The following is a 22872-nucleotide window of genomic DNA, read 5'->3' as shown; positions in this document are numbered from 1 at the left end:
GTTGTACAAACGATATACGAGGTGTTCATTATTGAGCTTTAGAAATGATGGAAGGAATTTCTTTTTTTTTAACCATTGTATATAGCTGGGCTAGTCATTTTCACCTACCCTCAGTCTCTATTCTAAGCTAAGGTTATATCCAGCTAGCTTTAGCTTCATGTTTAGAATACAGACACAACAAATAAGCTTTAAGTCCTATTGTCTCCATGTCAGTATTTTCCAAAAGCTTCATTGTTCATTCATGTGACCAATGGTATCACAGATTCTTCTAACCTGTATTTTAAAGTTTTTTTTCCTTCCCTTTTTCTATGTCAAACTTTTGTTCACCGACCCTGTGCATAGGTCTGCGTTCCTCGGCCTTGCTGGCTCTGCTGTCGCCCAATGACTCGTCCTCTGACAGTGAGCTGTGTCCAGTGTCTCCTGAATCCTGTCAGGAGCTCAGCACAGCCACAGACACCACCTCTCTGCCCGCCAGCACCGCAGCAGTCTGCTCCCCAACATCTCCCAACGACAGGGTGAGCCACACAACGCAATGCTAGGAGAATATCCCTGCGTTCCAAATCACATACTCTTTCTTTTTACTACACTAGATACTAAAGTACAGAAGAGTTGTAGGGCCACAGGAGAGGAAAAAAAAATCAGATAAGGTAGATTTTTTTTCATTATGTCGAGAAATGTTAAGAATAAAGACGAATACTGCAAAATGCTATTGGAGTTAGTGGGGCATTTATGTATTTTCAGCATACTACAATTGACGCGCATGTATTGGGACATCCTAAATCTTTTTCTGGCATACTAAATAGTAGGGAGTATGAGGATTCTATCATCTCTCTTTACATTCCTATAGCAGGAACTACAACACTACACAATATATACAGCCGATATTAATAAGATATTATAATATTGACTTGTTTTAGGTTAGTTTTGTTTTTATTTCAAACGTGAGAATAAATAAATGAAAGAAATTAGAAAGAATAAGTCAAACATTTTGATAGAAAGATGAATAATACCAAGTAAAATATAAAACCAATTTAACATGTCCAAAAAGAAGTAGTAAGAAGTAATTTATTTAATACTACCCCTTCTCCCCCATTCAATAATTAATAATCATGTATTGACTTCCTAATTGAATGTAAGAATTGTGTGTGTGTCACAAAATAAGACATTGTAAATATTAGGGCTGTCCAGCGATTAAAAAAAATAATCTAATTAATTACAGGCTCTGTGATTAATTAATCTAAATTAATCGCATACTTATATGACACTTGTATGCCTGTTTATAAACAACTGTATAGGCTACTCTCTCTCTCTCTCTCTCTCTCTCTCTCTCTCTGTCTCCCCGTCTCTCGTAACTTCTGCTTCTTGCTAAATGACGACTGTCTATCTTCCACACAACAGACAGCGCTGCACTGCCACAGGTGCGGTGCGCATAGCCTATGCCGACTCATTCACCGTCCTACTCGTAGCCAAAAATATTGAGACACACACACACACAAAGGAGGAAAAAAGACAGGCATATGCCAGCTAGGAAGTGTGAGAGGGGGCGGGTGTCCGTTTGTGGGAGACGATCGCAGCTAGCAAACAGAGACATGGAGGAAGATTGAGAGATACTGTTTTGAACCTACATTGTTAATTAGGCACCCACTAAATCAATAATGCACAGACACTGCGGAGAATAACAAAAGATGTATTCCTACCTTCATGCTTATTTGCCCGGAGCAGCCCATAACACATCCATAAAGCCCTCGGCCTCTTTCCCCTGCTTCTTTCTTTACTCTTTAATCCCGTGCGGGCCGTGTCAGCAAGCTACAGGTGCAGCTCCGCTATCGTCTCACCTCTTTTGCACCGGGTCAAAGGGCAATATAAAAGTGTGATTAATCTGCGTTAATTTTTTTAATCGCGTTCATTTTTCTGTGATTAATTAATCGAAATGAACGCGTTAATTTGACAGCCCTAGTAAATATTCTAGCTGATATAAAGATGCATACGTTTACTTGTTACTTCTATAATGTAGGTCACACAGTATTTAGTATTCATACAGTTCAAGAGCTCATCCTGTTGTCCTGTTGTTATCCTCTCATCCCTAGAGTAAACCATCAGGTAAGGAGACAAAGCCAATGGAGGCTGGCTCTCCTCCCTCTGCCCCCTCAGAGGGCTCTGCTGACGGGGAGAAAGGGAAGCTGCTTGCCCAGGACACCCTGGACTCCTGTAGCCTCAGCCAGACGCCCTCTGTGTCCAGTGAGGACCCCCTGTCTCCTGTGGTCCGACGTGAGTAAGACATTTCCTCCAACAGACTGAATACAGCTCTCATGTGGTTTGGTGCTTTTGACCATGTAGCTGTCTGGATCAACCTTGTGTATCCCTTATGCTACTCAGCTCCAGAGGCTGGTCCAGGATCAGTCATCTCTCCAGCATCGGGCATGGCCAAGGAGACTGAGAGGCTGCCCCCGGTCCCTCTTCAGGAGCATGTGTTTTCAGAGTGCTCCAGAGAAAGGATCCTGGGTCTACTAGCAGCCATGCTGCCACCAGCTAAACCGGTATGTTCACACCACAAGCTTAAAGTCTGTTTTAATCCATTGATGTTTCATGGGCTCGTTAGTACCATACTGTTTCTTGGCCAGGTGCAGATTTCAGGATGTTAATGCTACCAGCCAAGAAATAGTCCCACAACAAGATATATGTAAGAGTGAGAGGTGCTGTAGGCAGATTGTGTTACCACAGCTTGACTAGAGCATGGAGCATGGCCAGCGGTTTCCAGTCTTCATGCTAAACTATTTGCCTGCTGGCTGTAGCCTTTAATACAGTGGAAACATGAGCCCCTATCTCAAACTGAATTTGCGAGGAAGTCTCTTAATTGTCTCGAAACGTTCACGCGGGTCTCAATTTCCTCGCATGAGTCGCACAGCCTCGCAGTCCTGTCACTTGAATTTTGAACATGTTAAAAAAAAATTGTACTACAAATCTACTCTCAAAATAGTCTCTAACCCGTCTTCAACCCTTCGCAATTTGATTTCCATGACTCAGTAAGTGCGAGAAATGTGAGACACCTTTGCGAGGGGTGTTGGCGATCATCGGGCGACATGCATGCAAGCTCCTGGCTAATCTTGATCCAAATTATGTCGGAGGTTCGTGCAATATTCGCAAAATTAGCAATTCAGTGTGACTGCAAGTGACAATTGTTGCTAATTCGCATATTCTCTCGCAATCTTGTGTCTCCAACCTGTCTCCAACTAGTCTCAGCCCAGTGGCCTATAGAAGAGTAGTATCAATCTTTAATGTACACATTAAACACATGCACCAAAATCTATTAACACTCAGTCAAGTTAGAGCACAACAATATTTTACATGACATGCGTACCTGGTCCTGAAATAAGTTGCATCAGCATTGTTATAGTCTCCATATCTCTACTGCTTACATTTCCTTCATCTTTGCTCTGTCCTCAGGGAAACAGCTTGTCTCTGGCCAGTCTGAGCTCCATCCTGCCGCAGCTCTTCCGTGCAGTCATCTCTAACGCTGGCTCTCTGAACGAGACCTTCCACCTGACCCTGGGTCTGCTGGGTCAACTGCTGCTCCGCATCCCGCCCCCGCAGGCCGACGCTGCCGTCACGGAGGCCCTGGCTGATAAATATGAGTTACTGACACAAGCAGAGGCAAACAGTTCAGATACCCAGGGCTGGAAGACCACACAGCTGCTCTTTAGCCTAGGGGCTGTCTGCTTAGACAGGTAAGAGGAAAACAACACTTTGATTGTAGATCATAGTTCCTCATTCTCAGCCGCAGATATTATGTAGCTACTATTACTCCCAACAAGGTTGGATGTAATTCTGAAAAAAAAAAAGTAACATCCTTCTACCTTGATAAGAGCTAATTATGGGCATGCTCTCACCTGTCATTTTACAAAGTGGGTTATTCATCTGATTTCACGCTGTATATTTAGTCATGGCATGGAATTCAATCCTTAATGAAGTTTAAGTTGTTTAATAATACTAAAATCTTCTACAAATTTGATCAAGTTATACCTGTGGAAACTTAAGACTGTTCCGTATATTCTCCACCATGGTAACTGATACTGGTGGTATCATGGAATAAGTTTCGTTTAGGTGTTTGCGTTTGTTTGTGTTGCTATCGATACTCACCAAATAAATATGTGTCACCCATACGCTGTTGTTATTATTTTAGAGAAATTAGATTATTTAAAAGTGTGTCTTTTCTGCTTCTGTTCCCGTGCCGTTGCAGTCGCATTGGTCTGGATTGGGCGTGCACCGTGGCAGACATTCTCCACAGTCTGAATGCTTGTCCCGAGTGGAGCGTGGTCATCGCTGCCTTCACCGACCACTGTATCCAGCAGCTGCCTAAGAGTCTGAAGCGCACCAACCTCTTCACCCTGCTGGTGCTGGTGGGCTTCCCTGAGGTAAGGGCAATACTACAATAGAGATGCCCTGCGTTCCCAATCGCGTACTTTTTAGTATGGTAGAAAAAAGATTTACGATGTCCCGATTCTTGTGGCCAGATTTAGGATGGTTACAAGTTACCGGATGTCTACTACATCCGGCCAAGATTTTTAGTGTTGAAAACAGCATTTGGGCGATTCTGACCCATAATCCTGTGTGAACCTGAAGTGACGTCACATCAACGGAGCCTCCATGTGAAAACAAACAGGGATGCGACGGATATAAAAGCAAGAGGCAAGATCAGGGCGCGATGTTATGATGAAATAAATAAGTGAAAGTATGTCCCAATAGAATGCCTACTGCATCCTAACTAGATTATTTTCATAGTCGGATGTAGTATGTAGAATAGAAAAAATAAAGAGTATGTGATTCAGAACGCAGGGAGTGTTGTGATTTGTGCTCCCCAAACTCCTGAGTTCAGTTGTGACTCCTCTGACTGTGTACATGCAAGAGTAGCTCACCTCCCAATCACATTGTCTGGGTGTGTATAGGCTCCACGTTCACTCATTCAATGAGTACAATTTTTTGTAAATGTACAGAATGACAAAGATAACAAGTGAATACAGTGCAGTATAGTACAGTGGGCTTATTTGAAGGCTCCAACTAAATAATTTAAAAATCTCATAGCGTTATAGACAACAAAAAATCAACAAAGAAAATAATATGATAACATAATATTGATATTTCTATAACTCTTAATACAATTTAAAAGTCCTGTTTCCGCAATATATCCATTTTCTCAAACGTGTGTGTGTGTGTGTGTCAGGTTCTGTGTGTGGGAACCCAGACTGTGTTTATTGACAACGCCAACGAACGGCACAACATGATCCTGCTCAAACACTTCACAGAGAAGAACCATGCTGCAGTGGTGGATGTGAAGACTCGCAAGAGGAAAACAGGTGAGAGCCCTTGTTAGCACCACTAACAGCTTCTGTTACCCTGTGGTTCTAAGACCACATAGAATGACCCTTGTTGTGTACTCACGGACTCTTTCTAGTGAAGGACTACCAACTGATCCAGTCTCAGGACTCCACTACAGCCGGCCTCCCAGCACAGTCAGAGAAGCAGGGCTTCCCTAAGAGCCAGCTCAGCTGCTACCTGAGCAACTTCACCTCCATCATCAGCCACCTGCTGCAGGCCAGCCAGGACAACGGCTCTCCTGAAGCCGTGGAGGCCTCCTGGGTGCTCTCCTTGGCCCTTAAAGGACTCTACAATACACTGAAGGTACCTGCCAGTAGTGTTGTTTTTGGTGGCCTGTTTTAAGTTTAGTTTTAGTCCAGTCTTTGTGTCAAACTGTAATTTTAGTTTTTATTAGTCTTAGTCACGTTTAAACTCTTTTTAGTCTAGTCAAGTTTCAGTTGACTAAAAGTCTTTGAGCTTTTTAGTCTTCTCTTAGTCAGAATTATCTTGGACTATTTTCGTCTAGTATTAGTCAACAAAAACTTATGACATTTAAGTCTAGTCTTAGTCAATGACATTTGTATTTTAGTCTTTTTAGTAATGCAATTATATTTAACCCAGTTAATATAGTACAAGTACCTAGTATAGTACAGCCAAAATCAAAATGTTCTTTAAGTCCCCCATTTCACAAGTCAAACAAGGTTATCTTATCTTATTATATTAGACTCAAGAATACATGCAATTCCAGACACGGAAGACTAGTGTTGTTTTTGGCGGCCTGTTTTAATTTTAGTTTTAGTCTAGTCTTTTTGTCAAACTTTAATTTTAGTTTTTATTAGTCTTAGTCACGTTTAAACTCTTTAAGTCTAGTCAAGTTTCTGTCGACTAAATGTCTTGAGCATTTTTGTCTTCTCTTAGTCAATATTATCTGTGACTATTTTCGTCTAGTCTCGTCACTGTCACGTGAAAAAGGTTAGTTGACGACGATATTTAGTCATACATTTTGTTGACAAAAACAACACTACCTGCCAGCACCCCAGGAGTCATGTCTATATGAGACGTGATTGGTTGTATCTTGAACAAGGCTTGGAACAATAGGCTTAGATTAGGAAGGCACATGACTAGTGGGTTAAACGTTTGAAGGTCTGCGCCCTCACTGGTCGGATCCAGAAATACTAATCCATTAGCGATTTATTTCCCAGCACGTGGAGCAGTGCCCCTATCATACAGTCTGTGTCCGCTTTGTGACAACTAGTTTACATTGTTTCATGTTACTCAGTGCATGAGTTGACGTTGTCAATCAATCAAGCCACCTTAAATGTAAAATGATAACTGACCTTTGTGTTTGTTTATATCCTCTGACACATTTGTAAGCCTATGCTATATGAATTTTAACCGGACACTGAAAACTTCAAATATACTATTTACCTCACTGGGAGAAAATAAGTCTGGGCTATCCGACAGCACTACCCAGCAATACTTTAACCGATTAAGGAGGTTTACTGCTCTTATAATCGACCATGGGACACTGGTTTTATGTGTGGCACAAAGCTTAGTCCTTAGTTAGTCAGTTCTGTTTGTTCTGTGATGCCCTGTTTTGTCTGTGAGGTTCCGTCATGTTTATGTTGTTGTTGTTTTTCTTGTTTAATTGTATTTTCTTTTAACATCGATGTCAAGGGGCTACAGATAGCATTTTGGCTAATTCTGTCATTTTTAACCCATATATGATCATGTGTTTTATTAATTTGCACTGTCCCCTTCTTAAATAAACTGAATTGAATTGAAGCAGAACAAGCAGAACTCAACGAGTCCTGCGCTAAATGATTATAGACTAGTCGAATAGTCGAAATAAAAAAAAATATTCTTCCAGAGTGTTTTCCCCTCATTGTCATTTGTTCCATGTTGTGTAGAAACATGGAGTAAAAGAAGCCCAGGAGGCCATCCATGAGTGCGGGCTGACCCAGCTGCTGGTGAGGAAGTGCAGCAAAGGGACGGGCTTCAGCAAGCTGTGGTTACTACGAGACCTGGAGATCCTCTCCATCATGCTCTACTCCTCCAAGAGAGAGATCCACTCCATGGCCCAGGACCCAGAGAGGGAGCACAGGGACACGGACAAGGAGCACGCAGACTCGGACCACTCCAGCTGCTGCACTGAAGACACTGACGCCCACAAGCCTGACCCTTTAGACGGGCTGGACGAGGAGACTAAGATCTGCTTCCAGGTGATGATGGAAGTCTGTTTTATTAAAGCCCTTGTAAACCCAGACCCAAAACAAATCCTACCTTTGTGTCATTTGGGGAGATGGTTGCATGTTGGTAAAGCATCAGAAAAGAGTTGGGCATATTCAACCATCCAACTTAAAGATTGTCATTTAAGTTTGATAAACTTTTCAAGAAATTCAGTTTAAATGAGGCACGCTATGCTCGTGTTCTTATTACACAATAAGTATTTTGAACCAATCACGGCAGTTCTCTGCCCAAACGTTCTATAAAAACAACAACTGTTGCCATGGAGACAGTTTGATATGGCCACACCCGCACAGTTTCGTCAACTGGTCTACATAGTACATACTTTGTTTTATAATATATATGAACATTTATTTTCATTCAGATTTTTGTTAAAGCTTATTGACTTTGATATCATATATCATCATTGATTCCGACTATTTTAGAGCAGGTTTCCAGAGGCTTTAGCACATGCATCAGAATATAGAACGTTGTAATAATATAAGCCCCTGTTCTTCACTGCAGATCACCCACGATGCCTTAAACGCCCCGCTGCCCATCCTCAGAGCCATGTATGAGCTGCAGATGAAAAGAACTGACTCCTTCTTCCTGGAAGTGCAGAAGAGGTCAGCATCAACTTTCCTATAGACAACTTACCCTGCGTTCCGAATCTCATACTCTTTCTTTTTTCTATCCTACATACTATATTTGACCGTAAAAAGAATCTAGTTAGGATGCAGTATGCCACAATTGGGACATACTTTTACTTATTTATTTCTTCATAACATTGCGGCTTGATCTTGCCTCTTGCTTTTATATCCGTCACATCTCCGTTTGTTTTCATATGGAGGCTCCGTCGATGTGACGTCACTTCAGGTTTGCACTGGATTATGGGTCAGAATCGCCCAAATAGGATGCTGCACTAAAAATCTTGGCTGGATGTAGTAGACATCCGGGTCTTTCTAACCATCCTAAATTTGTCCACTATAATCGGGACATTCAAAATCTTTTTTCTACCATACTAAATAGTAGAAAGTGTGCGATTCGGAACGCAGGGCTTGTTTTCAATGTCCTTTTTGTCATATCATCCACCATGACAAAGTTCATCTTACACCTCCCCTGTTATGTGTTGTGCCTTTGGTGTTGTATTTTCCAGATTCGATGGAGAAGAGATCAAAACAGACGAGACCATCCGTACGCTGGCTCAGAAATGGCAACCTAGCAGACGGGCCCGCTCTGAGGAGAGGAACACTAAGGCTGTGGACACTGACATGATCGTGGTGTCATGTGTGGTGAGTCATTTAAAAAAAAATGTGTTCTGAAACAGTACTGTATAATGTTTTATTTTTCTCTGAAATGCAGCATGTGGCCATTCTGCTTCATGTTGTCCAATTGATGACAGATTTGACTAGTCAGATGTGTAGTCCTGCCACCTACCGGTACTGCCTTTACGTCCCCGTATGAAGGCCCTGATCTATCTAATAATCTTTTCTTTTTCTGCTACCTCTGTTATCTTTATGGTTGTATGTCTGCTATTTTTTATTCTCTTCTTTCTTTTATTATTTACAGATAGATATTTATAACCAAATTTCACTTTATCCCAATAAAGAACATCGGTTCTTCTGCGATGATAAATCAAATACATTCCTATTCTATACCACAGGAGCATACTCTTCAGATACCATAGTCAAGCATGATTGTTCAAACAGTCCTACAGAGCTACAGTTAATCATATTTGTTCAGCAATCACCAACGACATTATGCAATATCTTGAGAATAAAAAAAACACTTAAAACAGCTGACAATGAACCCTATTGCAACTATGTTTGACAAAAACATAAAATAACTTCGGATAAAGGCTGCAGGTGATCTAAAACATAATGTCAATATTCTAACCTAGCCCTTATCATCTCCCTCCCTACCCACAGTCCAAACCCAGTCACTGTGAGAAGGCCACAGAAGAGATCAACGTAGTGGCCCAGAAGCTCATCACCAATTCGGAGAGCGACCTTCAGCTCAGCTACGCCAAACAGCGGCGCACCAAGAGCTCGGCCCTGCTGCACAAGGAGCTGGACGTGCGCAGCAACCGGGCCGTGCGTCAGTACCTGGTGAAGGTCAACCAGGCCATCGCCACGCTGTACGCCCGCCACGTGCTGGCCTCGCTGCTGGCCGACTGGCCCGCCGAGGCAGCCCTGAGCGAGGAGGCTCTGGAGCTCAACGGAGCCTCGCACATGGCCTACATCCTGGACATGCTAATGCAGCTGGAGGAGAGGCCGCTGTGGGAGAAGGTGGGGGCACAAGGAGGGAAAATAGAATATGTTTCTGAATGAGAAGTTTGTCTTGGTGTTTTAAAGGTGGTAGTCAGTGATTCTGGACAATGCTTGGTTTTTGAAATCACTTTTGTCAAAATCTGTGAATATATTATCCTCACAATGCGCTACCTGTCCGTACCGTGTGTGCACTGAATAAAAACCTGGTGTTAATACACAGCCTAGGCTCTGTAAACGGACATGTTGCTAGCTACGTTGGGTCCCCTCTGTTAACTTAGCCTTTGCTGGGTTATTGTCATAACACTTGATTTTATTTTCATCGCGCACACTGTATGGACACAGGAAGCGGTTTGTGATATTCACTGATTTCTACAAAGTTATTTTGACAACAAGCGTTTTCCAGAAAGGCTGACTCCACATTAAATTGGCATACCATTTGATTCCACATGATACATTTCTAGCTATTTTAATTATTATTATTTTATTTTCATTTGTGCATTAATGTGATTGTTCTAATCTGTGAATGCTCAGATTCTGCAGAGGGTGCTGAAGGGCTGCAGCCACAGTATGCTGTGCAGTCTGTCTCTCACTGCCTGTCAGTTCATGGAGGAGCCAGGGATGGCTGTGCAGTTCAGAGAGTCCAAGCATCCATATGACAACAACACCAACTTTGAGGTGAGTTAACTGACATTTAGTTTCCTTTTTTTTATCACTAATCACCTAATTAACAGATATTTTTACCTTTTTTTCATTTGATAGTTGAAGAGTAGAGTGCAGAGTAGAAAATGGGGAGAGAAAAGGAGATGACATGCAGTAAACGGGCCCGGTTCGGATTTGACTGATTTTGCTGAGCTTATATGCCCCCGCCAGAATTTTTTTCCCCCTAATTTGTCATGCCAATCTTTTCATTTTCAACCTTTTGAGGTGGTCACACAATGTTGAAAACAAGAGGATTTTACAATAGAGCTGGCACGTATCCTTATTTGTAAAGGAGAATGTGTTCCATGTTGTATTTGTATTTATGCCATTCCATTAAAAGACTCTAGTAGTGACTATGGTGTCCCATCTTTCTCTCAATAGGACAAGGTGCACATCCCTGGGGCCATCTTCCTGTCAGTAAAGTTTGACTCGCGCTGCTACACCGAGGTGGGCTGTGACGAGCTCATCATGTCCAGCAGCAGTGACTTCCTCCAGGACGTCCACAACTTCAGCGGCTCGCCTCAGAAATGGCCCGACTTTGAGATTCCCGGTGAGGAACATTTCGTTAACAAGTCATATTTTAAGGGTTATAGAGTAGGGTAAAGTAGATGTAGAGTAGAGTAAATATGATTTAGGCAATTATGCTATGAGGCTAACGATTTGACAAGTTTTTCCATTTTTATTTCTTGTTTTAATGTGTCTTTTTGTCTTTCGCTTTTCAGATAGATTGACTATTATGTTTTAAATCTGATTCATTAACATGTTGCCCTGTGTGTTGGTTTTCTCTCAGGTGATACGCTGTACTACAGATTCATGTCCGACATGAGCAACACAGAGTGGGGCTACAAGTTCACAGTGACAGGAGGCCACAGAGGACGCTTCCAGACAGGTACTTCACATTGGAACAGAAACTCGCTGCTATTTTTTTTTTGATTGATTGAATTGATTTGCACATTTTAAAAGGAAAACAGAAATGGTCATACAGAAAATAATGTTATTAAGAAAGCATAACGAGATACATGAATTATGGCAAACATTTTGATGATTTGGATTACAAGAAATGGGAAGAAGTTCACATAAATTAAATCCAAGCCCATCTCTGTTAATCATTGTTAAGCTTCCTCAGTCATGATGACACACTTTCACATAATGCCTAAATCATATTTACTCTACTTTACTTTTACTCTACATCTACTCTATTCTACATCTACTCTACTCTACATCTACTTTACCTTACTCTATAACCCTTAAAATATGACTTAGGCAATTATGCTATTAGGCTAACGAAAAGTAGATGTAGAATAGAGTAGATGTAGAGTAAAAGTAGAGTTTATTATATGAGGCTAAAGATATGTGCCTACCTGCTTCATTTGACAGAGCACAACTGTGCAGATTACTAAGCTTAATGCAGATTGACCTCAACATGTATCGTCAGCTTGGTCAGACTTCTCTACTTGTGTTCTCCCCTAACCAGGTTTTGAGATCCTGAAGCAAATGTTAGCAGACGAACAAGTGCTGAGTCACCTGACCCTGGCAGACATCTGGGAGTGGCAGGTGGGCGTGGCCTGTCGCCAGACTGGAAACCAGAGACTCAAAGCCATTCACCTGTTGCTCCGCCTCCTGCAGTGCCCGTCCCAGACGTAAGATTCCATCCTTTGTTCTTACATTTGGTCCTCTTTCCCTCTGATTCTCTTCAATGCTTTTCACTGGTTTTTCACTGGTTTCTGTAACCATTGAAATTGACCTGAAGTGTAGGATTGCATCCTCACACAGGGTTTGCATAAAAGCCTTCATGTATGTGGTGGAAGTCGCCATGGAAATGAAGTGAATGGTGTGTTTAGGAGTTTGCATATGCACAGAGACTGACTCAGCAACTGTTCGGTCACGTTGACAATATCACACACTCTGTGAAAAGATAGATCTGTAGACAGTGAAGTTCTGCTCAGTTCATGACGGTATAGTATGCTCTATAACTTCATGATAAATGATTCAGGTTGAACTCATTTGAAGTGGCTCTGGTTGAAATGTAATTATTTGTGTGTGTGTGTGTGTGTGTGTGTGTGTGTGTGTGTGTGTGTGTGTGTGTGTGTGTGTGTGTGTGTGTGTGTGTGTGTGTGTGTGTGTGTGTGTGTGTGTGTGTGTGTGTGTGTGTGTGTGTGTGTGTGTGTGTGTGTGTGTGTGTGTGTGTGTGTGTGTGTGTGTGTGTGTGTGTGTGTGTGTGTGTGTGTGTGTGTGTGTGTGTGTGTTGCAGAGCCTGTGAGCTGACCCTGCTGCGTCCTCTATGGCAGCTATTCATGAGCATGGAGAACGGCCTGAGTCAGGATCCCACCAGTATCACTGTGCTGCTGCCTCTTCACAGAGCTCTCACCGAACTATTCTTCATTGCAGAGGCCCGGGCCATGGTGAGACACTAACTCACACACACACAATTTAAAAATACAGTGTGTAATATCGTTGTATTTAGTATTTATATATGTGGCCTTTTAAGGGCAAAAAGCTACCGTAGTTACTAAAGATGGCATCATCCGCCACTGCTACTGTAGAAACATGGCGGTGCAACATGGATTTGCGCCCCGCTCCTATGTAAATATAAAAGGCGCATGCTAGGGTAATACATTCTTCTTTTTCAAACACTTATAAAAAAAAATACTTATGAATATTATATTTCATTTCTGCCAAGTCTGTTCTGAAACACATATCTACCTCTGCCTGTTCCCCTTCTCACTGTCTATGTGTCTCTCTCTGGGAGATGAGCATGTTCCACCCACCCACCTGTTCTGTACTGGGCTCGTGGCCAAAGCCCGGCCCTGCCATCTGCACACAGCCACACACCGACTCCCTGCAGACTGCATGGGAGAGGAAGAGATGCCATGTATTTTGTGATGCGTACTGGCGCTCTCTCTCTCTCTCCCCTTTCTTTCTTTCTTTCTCTCTCTCTCTCTCTCCCTTTTCTTTCTTTCTTTCTCTCTTTCTTTCTTTCTTTCTTTCTTTCTTTCTTTCTTTCTTTCTTTCTTTCTTTCTTTCTTTCTTTCTTTCTTTCTTTCTTTCTTTCTTTCTTTCTTTCTTTCTTTCTTTCTTTCTTTCTTTCTTTCTTTCTTTCTTTCTTTCTTTATCTCTCTCTCTCTCTCTGTCTCTCTGTTATTTGGCTTGGATTATTGATTAAGAGAAGTGTCTCAAGGCTTATAAGCGCACTGTCAGCCAGGAGCTTCCCATCTTTGTTGTTTTCCCTGTTCCCTCGCTGAGGATCTGACAATAATATGACATCGGTTGACTTGTCATTCTGTGTTCCCATCTGCACCAAAACCAATGCTGTTTCATGGGAGGGAGAAAGAGCAGTGTGTGTCTACAACCACCAGGGGGCAGTAGCAGTACTCAGCACTGCAGTGTTCCCTGGGATAGCCTTCAAGGACAACCCCAGTGCTGTGTGTTCTGCTATGACATAGCATGCAGCATAGCATCATCTCAGAGCTGTCAACATGTGTGTGTGATGCAGGGCTTGGCCACTTCCAGCCCCTCATTCATAGCTTCAAGTTAGTAGTATGAGATGCAGGCCTTAGCAGAGGTAAATGAGCTAAACATGGGTGTACTTGTTCATAGGGCATGCACAGCAATTGTTTGTTATTAAAAAGTCAGTGGCTGTCAGTTAAACCTGAATAAAGCCAGTGGATGGGATTCTTAAACTGGGTTACACCGGGAACTTCTTCACATCTGTATCTGCTCAGAGAGGGCTTTTCTAACCCAGGCAGGAGGTTAATACACACATGATTGACTATTGGAAAAGTGTCACCAACTGTTAAGATCAGTGCCAGTTCCTTCAACAGCCTGTCCCTGTTTGTCACTATAAAGAAAGGATAAGGCCGCTACTAGCTAACATCGCATGTTGACATATAAGCTTTACTTGCAGTGATGATGACATACACTCCATGGTCACTCTACTGTAAAACTCGTGGGAAGCTAACTTAGTGGAGCCCTCAACCTCTCATCGAGGGAGCCTTTCTGTGGCCATATTAGGTCTGAGCCTGGAAGCAGCTTATTTTAAAGGCTTTTTATTTTTTCATGGCCAAAGCGCTCCACATTCCACATCAGTCTCCTCTTTTCTTTTGTATGTGCTCACACAGAGTTCACAGCCGGGTCCACTGAGATTTCAATGAACTCTCTCCACTCCAGGAAGTGAAACGAGTTATATTTAGGAATCAAACCCTCTCTGTATGTCATGGACTAGTGACTGTACAAATGGTCCTAGGATGTCCAGTGTAAACACTCGGGGGTGCTGTGAGATGAATGGCGGGACCGGAGCTCTGGACTGTGTCTCTCTAGCGCTGTAAAAGGAAGAAAAAAAAAGAGCCAGTTTCAGCCCATTTAGCCGCTAGTAGTCTTATCTGTGTTCATCCCAGCTCCTTGTGCGTATGTAACCCTGAGGTATGTCTCTCTTCTAGGGCTTTAGTGGAAGCGCTCCTCAGTGTGTTTAACCTTTCGACTGAATATTCCAACATTCCACCTGCAACTGTGTTTAAATAGGGCTATATTGTTGGCTATATTGAAAATATATACAGTATGTTGTACTTTGAGCCACGTCATTGTTTTTAATTGTGGCCATTCTACATCACTTTCTAAATGGTTTTGCCTCTGTCTTTTATGTATTTGCATTGTACATTTTGCTTTCCAATTTGTTTGACTCGACGTCATTGGAAATAAGGTTGACCCCCCCCCCCCCCCCAATGATCTCGAAAGTTTAAACAAAGAAAGAAAATGAAAATGAAAATTAAAGAAAATTCCACCGTTCACATATGATGCTGAGAGGGAGATAAAACAGTGGTCAAGGGAACCAGGCCTCATTTATGTCTCAATTCATCTCTTCTGTTTGTCTCTGGAAGTTCCTTCTATTCGTGACAGTAATTTGATCTGTGAGGTTTATCAGTGTTGCATTGTAGTGTGACCCCCATGTTAGCAGCCTCTGTTGTGTGTTCCAGGCCCAGGGCATCCTCCAGGAGTACCTGCTAGCCATGACCACTGACGAGCAGCTCCTCAACCACACTAGAATGGTAAGACTTTCACTCTTTCTTTCCGTTTTCTGAATAATGACGATTTACTTTTTAAATGCAAGAGTATTAGGGCCATAGGAGGGAGCGCCTCTGGAGGCTGTCGGCAGCGCGTCCGAGCTTGAATGTGTGGCCCCTGTAGTGTGTTTTCACGGTCTTAGAAAAGAAGTCAGACGCAGACGTGCAGTAGAGGTAGGATGTGTGTTCCAGGGGTTACACTGTCAAAATATCCTGCAGCCCTCTCTCATGTAGATTGAGCGTTCTTCATTGGCTGTGACTCATCATGGTGACTGGAGCCTCTGTTAGCCAGTGAATCACAAGCTGTTGACACGGTGCAGATCCCTCCACACCCCCCCTCCCCTTGTTTAGAATGTGTGTGGGCCACACTCTGGAGACTAATGTATTGCTTAATTACAGTCCATTATCATGTGTGGCCGAGCGATCCACAGCACTCTCTGTCATACTGCACAGGAGCCTACAGGCAGTTTAAGAGGAGCATAGGATGAAAACACACTGTGGGTGGTTAGGTTTTACACTTACCTAATACCTGTCAGGATGAAAACAAAGCCATAGGTGACTGCAGTAGGGGTGGGCAATATGGCAAAACATATCATATCAAGATTTTTATTTGATTTTTTTGGTCATGATTATTATTATTTTTTCAATATCAAGTAAGACTATTTTACAAGTTACGGCAAATGCAGTTTAGTTTACCAACATATGGTAGACTTGTGTTTGGTTCAAGGGTCCTCAAAATGACTTAGTTTTGATAAATGAATTATTACATTATAAAAAAAGACATGCATAGTAAATGTATCTACTATAGTTAATTACATGTTTAGGCTCTGCAAAAGTAACCACATTCCCCTCTGCCGAAGCATTGTGCACCTCAAAAATACAGCCCTATAAGAAAGAACATTTATTGAGTGTGTTACCTGTGTGTCGAGCGCTTGCTTGTCTCTTGACATTGAGGCCAAAGGCTTGTTAGCCATGTTGGTTTTGGTCTGGTGGTTGTAACGCTGCGAGGGGCTTCTCATCCTTTGACTTTCTGCATAATGCACAGATTATTTAGATCTTTTCTTTTCAGTCCATTGACAAGATTTGTCATGTTGCTATCCGACGTTTTAGTCCTTTCAGTGAAAATTTGGCATACAGTTGTTGTTGTTGTTGTTGTTTGCTATTTTTCTGCTGGGGAAAATCAAAATGCACTTCCATATCACTGAAATGTACCTTTTCCAGGGAACGTCCGACTACTATTACTTTTCTTTAACAAGACTCTCCATTACGGAAGTAGGAGCAGTAAACAGTGTGAATTGGTTGAGATAAAAGCTAATGCAACACATCAACAGTCAATTGTCTGTAGTTGACTTTCAAGGGGCTGAAGAAATGTTCCAAAGTCCTCCAAAATGAAACCTTTCACTCACTAGGAACAAGGTTTTCTTTAAGTTTTATTGAACTCTTGATCTCCGTCAGTGGCCTGTTTAGCTGAGTAGCACAGTATTCAGAAGATCCACAGAATGCCCACTCCTGCTGCCGGCCCTTTATTTACTCTCTTGCACTCTTGAATTATAGTCTGAAAACGGGGGAAAGTACCTTTTTGTTTCGCAAATTCATTTCCCACTACACCATCTGAGAATGTTAACGGACGGCTTTGTGAGTACCGCTGTGTGTCGCTGAATTAGCTGGAGTTCATTTGGACTAAAATCACTGTGTAAATGGCACTTTATGAGGAGGAGGAATTTAACATCATCTGAAAAATCCACGAATGAGTGGCAGCATAATCATTAACCCTTAAACCTACAACTATATACATTTAAGTCTCTTTTGTTGGGGACCTTTTGGCACTAATCAATATTTCTATTTTTTTGCAACAGCTCCACTGACTGTGTATTGTGAACGTCACTTTCACATAGTGTACACCACACAAAGATTCCACGCTTCCCTCCATTCTTTTTGTTGAGGGGCCTGCAACTTTACTGTTAACAGCCAAGGCAGCTGTTATCCACAAACAAGCTCTGATCAAACAACGGTTAAGCTAGCTGCCAGACGGCAGACAGTTAGAAACTAGCCAATATAACTCTGTAAACTAACATTCATCAGGTGGCTAGAGAAGTAGCTATAGATAAATACTCATCCATGAACAGGTATATGGACACGTCAATGTTTGCTTTAAGAAGAAGATTCTACTACTAACATTTAACCAGCATCTTTTACTGTTCCAGCAGCTTCATTTAATACATAGTACTGTAACAGTATTCTCCCTCAAGGCAGCAAGGCAGAGGTCTGGATAGTTACCCTTATATGACTGTATTCGGCCATAATCCAAAAGGCTTACCTAATATGTAAATAGTATGGCTATATGCCTGATCTATTTTAAGACGTTTTGTGCAAAGTTAAGTTGAGTTGTTTGAGGCCAGACAGTAATGCAAAAGCAAAGCTCCTCTTGTGTAGTTTGCTCATTGTGTGCCTCCGCTCTTAATTACACACCCTTCATTTCACAAAATGTATTTTGAAGTAGAAGGAAAAAAAGTGAGACTTGATAACGTACGTGGGGAGCAGGGAGCTTTGGCGTCATAGTTAATGTTGAAAAGACTCCAGTCAAGACGACATGAGTGAGCTTCATAGTTACCTTTGCTATGGAGGAAGTTCCAAACCGTATTGGACTATTGTTTTGTAGCGTACACAATGAAGGTGTTTCTAAAAGCGTTTTTTTTCCGAAATCCATAAAACCAAACGTAAAACAACATTTCCTTTTGATTAATTCATTTAGTTAGTAGTCGTGTCATAAGCGGGATAATGTATAGCAAACGGGTCACTCTTTCAAGCCATTCTATCAGACCCTTTGGTTATTGTATTAACCTGACGGACAGAAGTCTCTGAATCGTCAGTCATGCTCAATTGACCTCTGTCTCATCATTCACCATGCAGAGCTCAACACAAGGTGAACAACAAGCTTCTCCCTGTTCTTCCCTTTCATTCCCCTTTCTCTCTCTCTCTCTTTATTGTCTAGGCTCTGAAGAACATCGCTGCCATCAGCCTGGCCATCAACTACCCCAATAAATCTACCAAGCTCCTCAACATGTCTGCCTGAGAGAGAGAGCGAGAGAGAGAGCCTGAGTCAGCTGGAGCCCTCTCCCTCTCCTCCTCCCCCCCAACAGGACAGCCCCTCCACTGGGTAACTCTCTGCAGCACTCTGGACATGGGCTGTGGAGGGCTTTACTCAAACTGAGAACTTTTCCACACTCACTCACTCACTCACTCACTCATAAATCCTTTTTGCCTTAGGTGAATCCAGTAATATCAGCATGTACATTCACTGGAACAGGAACAATTGCGGGGGGGTCTAATTTTTTTATTTTATGTATGAATATATATTAAGTTTTTACTTGAAGAAGCCGTGCTAAAAGGACATTGACTGTGCCAAATTAGCGACCTTCAAGGGGAAGTATATTTCCTTTTTTTTCATCCTGCCTTCTCCCCTCCTAAACAGCAGCCACTCTGGGTTCCATAGTTGAGCATGGTTGAAAACAGGTCACCTTGGCGACGCGTGTGTGTCTCAGAGGACACATAGAGCATCCTAAAAATACTGTCCAGGACAGTGCAGTCTCATTAGTCAACCACCAGGAGAAAGCACTGACCTACTAGCTCATCCCTTCATCATTTCATCCACACTCCCTTTCTCCATTCTTTCTCCACCTTCCCTCCTTCTCTCCGAAGTAAATGATGGTATTTTTTTGTATTGCTCTATTTGAAGGATAGGGGAAACAAATCCACTTTCTGTCTGTGAGAGCCACTTCAGAAGTGAGGCTTAAGGTGATTGTCACCATAGCCACAGTCTCAGCATAGGATCAGAATGAACAACGGGCCAGCTGAGGGGAAAGCTGTGATAATATACTATCGCAATGCATTCCTCCTTCTTATCAATATTGAAATATTTTCACTCCATCACTAGTGAATGAAAGGCCATATATGATGTCAAATGATGTTCATGAAAATGAATAGCAGCAGCAAAAAAAAGAAAAAATGGAATCTCTTGAAGGCCTTCAGTTTTATCCTGATTTATTTATTAACAATTTTTTATTTTATGGAAGGTATAATTAGGTTCAGCACTTTGTTAGGAGGGTATGACTTCTTTATCACAGCAGCGAATGAAAACCTGAATCATAGATGAAAGTGTATCACATAGGTCCGTGTATCATAATGAATGTGTTATAACATATATATATATATATGGCAGTAAACACTGCTGATTCCCACTAATACACACATGGACTGTGTTCGCCTCACTTCACTTGAAAAGACTTAACTGTCATGTTAAGAATTCATGTTGATCTATTGTCATAAAGATGACTCTAAAATAAACATGTTATCCCACTTCTTCACTAGTAACACAACAAAGTTGGACTCTTTAATAATGAATTACCTCATCTTTTTCTAATGACACAGATAATGGGCGTGACACTTCCTTAAATGTTACACGGGACTTTTTCAATCACTTAAAAACCACTAACTCCACATTTAATTCAAGCTGAGATCCACTTCCAGCCACATCCACACATACACTGTCATTGTGTTAAAGTAGACATGTGTACAGTTGTATTGATGACAAATCAAAAAAAGATTCAAGGAGAGTGAGATCGACAGAGAGTTTGTTTTCCAATCATTACAGTAATCATTTCAGATGCAGCCATTCTTTTAAGTTGTAGGAGGTCATGGTGGTTTAAACCAAAGAAACCAATCATTGTTAGCCATGTCACAGTCCCCTCTCTGATATATATTTTTTTTCTTTATTTTTTTCTACTTATTCTTCTTTTAAACGCGGTCCCATCCAGGACTGTAGTAACAGCTCGGTGGTTTGGTTTACACAGACATCAGCTGCAGTGAGGAAGAAAAAAAAACATGGCCTCCATTTTGGCTTCTACGACGCCTCACCCTATCCTACGACGTGCCTACGGTTATAAATGAAGCAATCATAATTTAACTCATGATAGCCTAAATAGTTATTAATTATATTTTAAAAAAAGAGAAATATATTGTTTTCGTTTGAAGTTTTTTGTAACTTTTTACTTTTAATGCTGGTTTTTCTTGTTTTACGAGGATGCTTGATATTCGAGGTGGACTAATTTCAATGTACATATCTGTGAATATTAATCGGACAGGAAAAGAAACGACTTTGATATATCAACCCCTTAACACAAATACGAACTGTATCGGGGGCACTAACGGATGGACACTTTGATTCTGATTTTGTATGCATGGCACATTGAAGGTTAAAAAAAACGTACTGCTTGGGTTGAAATGTGATCCATTTCTAATAAAAAAAAATAGAAATGATATAAATACAACTTGTTGTCATGCGTTTTTCTTTTTTACGTCGTACGGCTCAAGAGAGGATTTCTGTGCAACAACAAATTGGCCTTGTGTTCCAATACCCATACTTCCATACTATCTAGTATGCCAGAACAATATTTAGGATGTCCCAATACATGCACGTCAATTGCATGCCAAAAATACCTAGATGCCCCACTAACTCCAATAGCATTTTGCAATATTCATCCTTATTCTTGACATTTCTTGACATAATGAAAACAAATCTTCCTTATCTGATTTTGTTTTTTGCTCCCGTGGCCCCAAACTCTTCTGAGCTTTAGTATGTAGTGAAGTAAAAAGAAAGAGTATGTGAATTGGAACACAGGGAACGAATGTACCCATCGTTGAGCCAGAATTGATTGGAGCCAACACTCACTCACACATATACTGCGCCATAGATAGTTCTCTGTCCCGCTGCTTGGATCCCTTCTTCTAAGAAAGAAAGAAAAAAGGAGATATTTTACACTTTATTACAGCCTCCCCACAGATTCAGCAGAACTGTATTCTCCTTTGTCATTTGTCTGCTGTTTGTCCAAGCAGAACATTCTCTTTCCACCTGGTTTACCTCCTTGAGGCTCGGGGAACAGCAGAGATGATCACTGGTGCGATAATGACATCATATGGAGGAAATATTCAATAAGGGACCCCCCCCCCCCCCACACACACACACACACACACGCACGCGCGCCACCAGAGTGACTCAGCTTTTTTCTGCCCAGAGCACTCATTTATTCAAGGTAAAACGAAAGCATCGGTAAAGGCAGAGAGGAATTGCATCATGATTCGTGCATGTAAAAGCTGCTGGGACTTTGTCAGGATTAGAAATGCATCCCTGCGTTCCAATCCCCCTACTATTTAGTATGCCAGAAAAAGATATAGGATGTCCCAATACATGCACGTCAATTGTAGCATGCTGAAAATACATAAATCCCCCATTAACTCGAATTGCAATTTGGAGTATTCGTCTTTATTCTTGACATTTCTCGACATAATCAAAAACAGTCTTACTTATCTGATTTGTTTTTTTCTCTCCCGTGGCCCTAAAACTCTTCTGTACTTTTAGTATGTAGTGTAGGAAAAGTAAAAAGTATGTGATTTGGAACGCATGGTGAGTATGATCTTGGTTAGAATAAATCCATTACTATGAAGTCCCCTCCGTTTCTTTGTATGTGCAATATTAGGCTGCTCTAGCAGACTGAAATGCAGACAAATCAATCAAAATGTATTCCAGACCAATTTCCCACAGAAAAGCTTCAGGGCTGTACAACATGAGCAACATACAAATATAATAACTCAACAAACAAATGTAAGAACAAGAAAACTGACTGCATTTAAAACATTGACAGGTGGTGCCCATATGATGAAATGCATGTGCAAGTGCAAATGCTATTCAATGTCACAGTGAATTATTACATTTCGGGTAACCATAGTGAGGAATGACAGAAATAAAGTGATGTCACAGTTGACGCCCTACCAACTGAGCAAAGGGCGCCCCTCAAAAACATATTTGACAGAGAGTACAACCAAGGACGAAAACTGATAGGGGAGAACGGGGTAATCTGAGCCACTTTTTACATCTGCTCCCCTCTAAGCGAGCTAAAATGATTTATCACTCAAATTAACACATTTCCCATTAATTCAAGATGTTTCCTAGAAATGGGCATTAGCAGAATTTTTTCAAGACAAAGGGCAGTGAAAATATGATTGTTTTAAAAAAAGTTGTCATGTGGCTCACTTTACCCCAGCTGTGGGGTAAACTGAGACAGACCAGAAAAATCAAGGGGGTAAACTGATCCACTTAATTTTTTCACTCTGAAGCTACCATAACAACACATATTGTAACAGTTAGAATCCTGAAAGCTAGCCACACATTCCAGAACTAATGTTGGACTCGTAAAATAATGATGGTGTTTGGT

The 22872-nt window shown here is 41.6% G+C and overlaps 1 protein-coding gene across 1 annotated transcript in view; it reads left to right on the top strand.

Annotated features, from left to right (window-relative positions):
* zzef1 (zinc finger, ZZ-type with EF hand domain 1) overlaps positions 1-20911 on the top strand; it is a 48495-nt gene extending 27584 nt beyond the window's left edge. The window contains exons 37-54 of the mRNA XM_080041569.1: positions 343-515; positions 2088-2268; positions 2377-2537; positions 3445-3725; positions 4238-4412; positions 5219-5351; positions 5450-5676; positions 7263-7574; positions 8104-8204; positions 8735-8870; positions 9507-9866; positions 10380-10523; positions 10929-11097; positions 11338-11436; positions 12022-12187; positions 12799-12949; positions 15518-15589; positions 18597-20911. Coding sequence (XP_079897695.1) covers positions 343-515; positions 2088-2268; positions 2377-2537; positions 3445-3725; positions 4238-4412; positions 5219-5351; positions 5450-5676; positions 7263-7574; positions 8104-8204; positions 8735-8870; positions 9507-9866; positions 10380-10523; positions 10929-11097; positions 11338-11436; positions 12022-12187; positions 12799-12949; positions 15518-15589; positions 18597-18677 — 3122 coding nt within the window. The 3' untranslated portion in view covers positions 18678-20911. The remainder of the gene's footprint in view (positions 1-342; positions 516-2087; positions 2269-2376; positions 2538-3444; positions 3726-4237; positions 4413-5218; positions 5352-5449; positions 5677-7262; positions 7575-8103; positions 8205-8734; positions 8871-9506; positions 9867-10379; positions 10524-10928; positions 11098-11337; positions 11437-12021; positions 12188-12798; positions 12950-15517; positions 15590-18596) is intronic.
* Positions 20912-22872: the final 1961 nt, after the last annotated feature.

Source organism: Ammodytes marinus, assembly GCF_949987685.1.
Source record: "Ammodytes marinus genome assembly, chromosome: 14".
Taxonomy (NCBI): domain Eukaryota; kingdom Metazoa; phylum Chordata; class Actinopteri; order Uranoscopiformes; family Ammodytidae; genus Ammodytes; species Ammodytes marinus.
The sequence above is the reverse complement of the archived record's forward strand: the minus strand, read 5'-3'. Positions and strand labels throughout refer to the sequence as shown.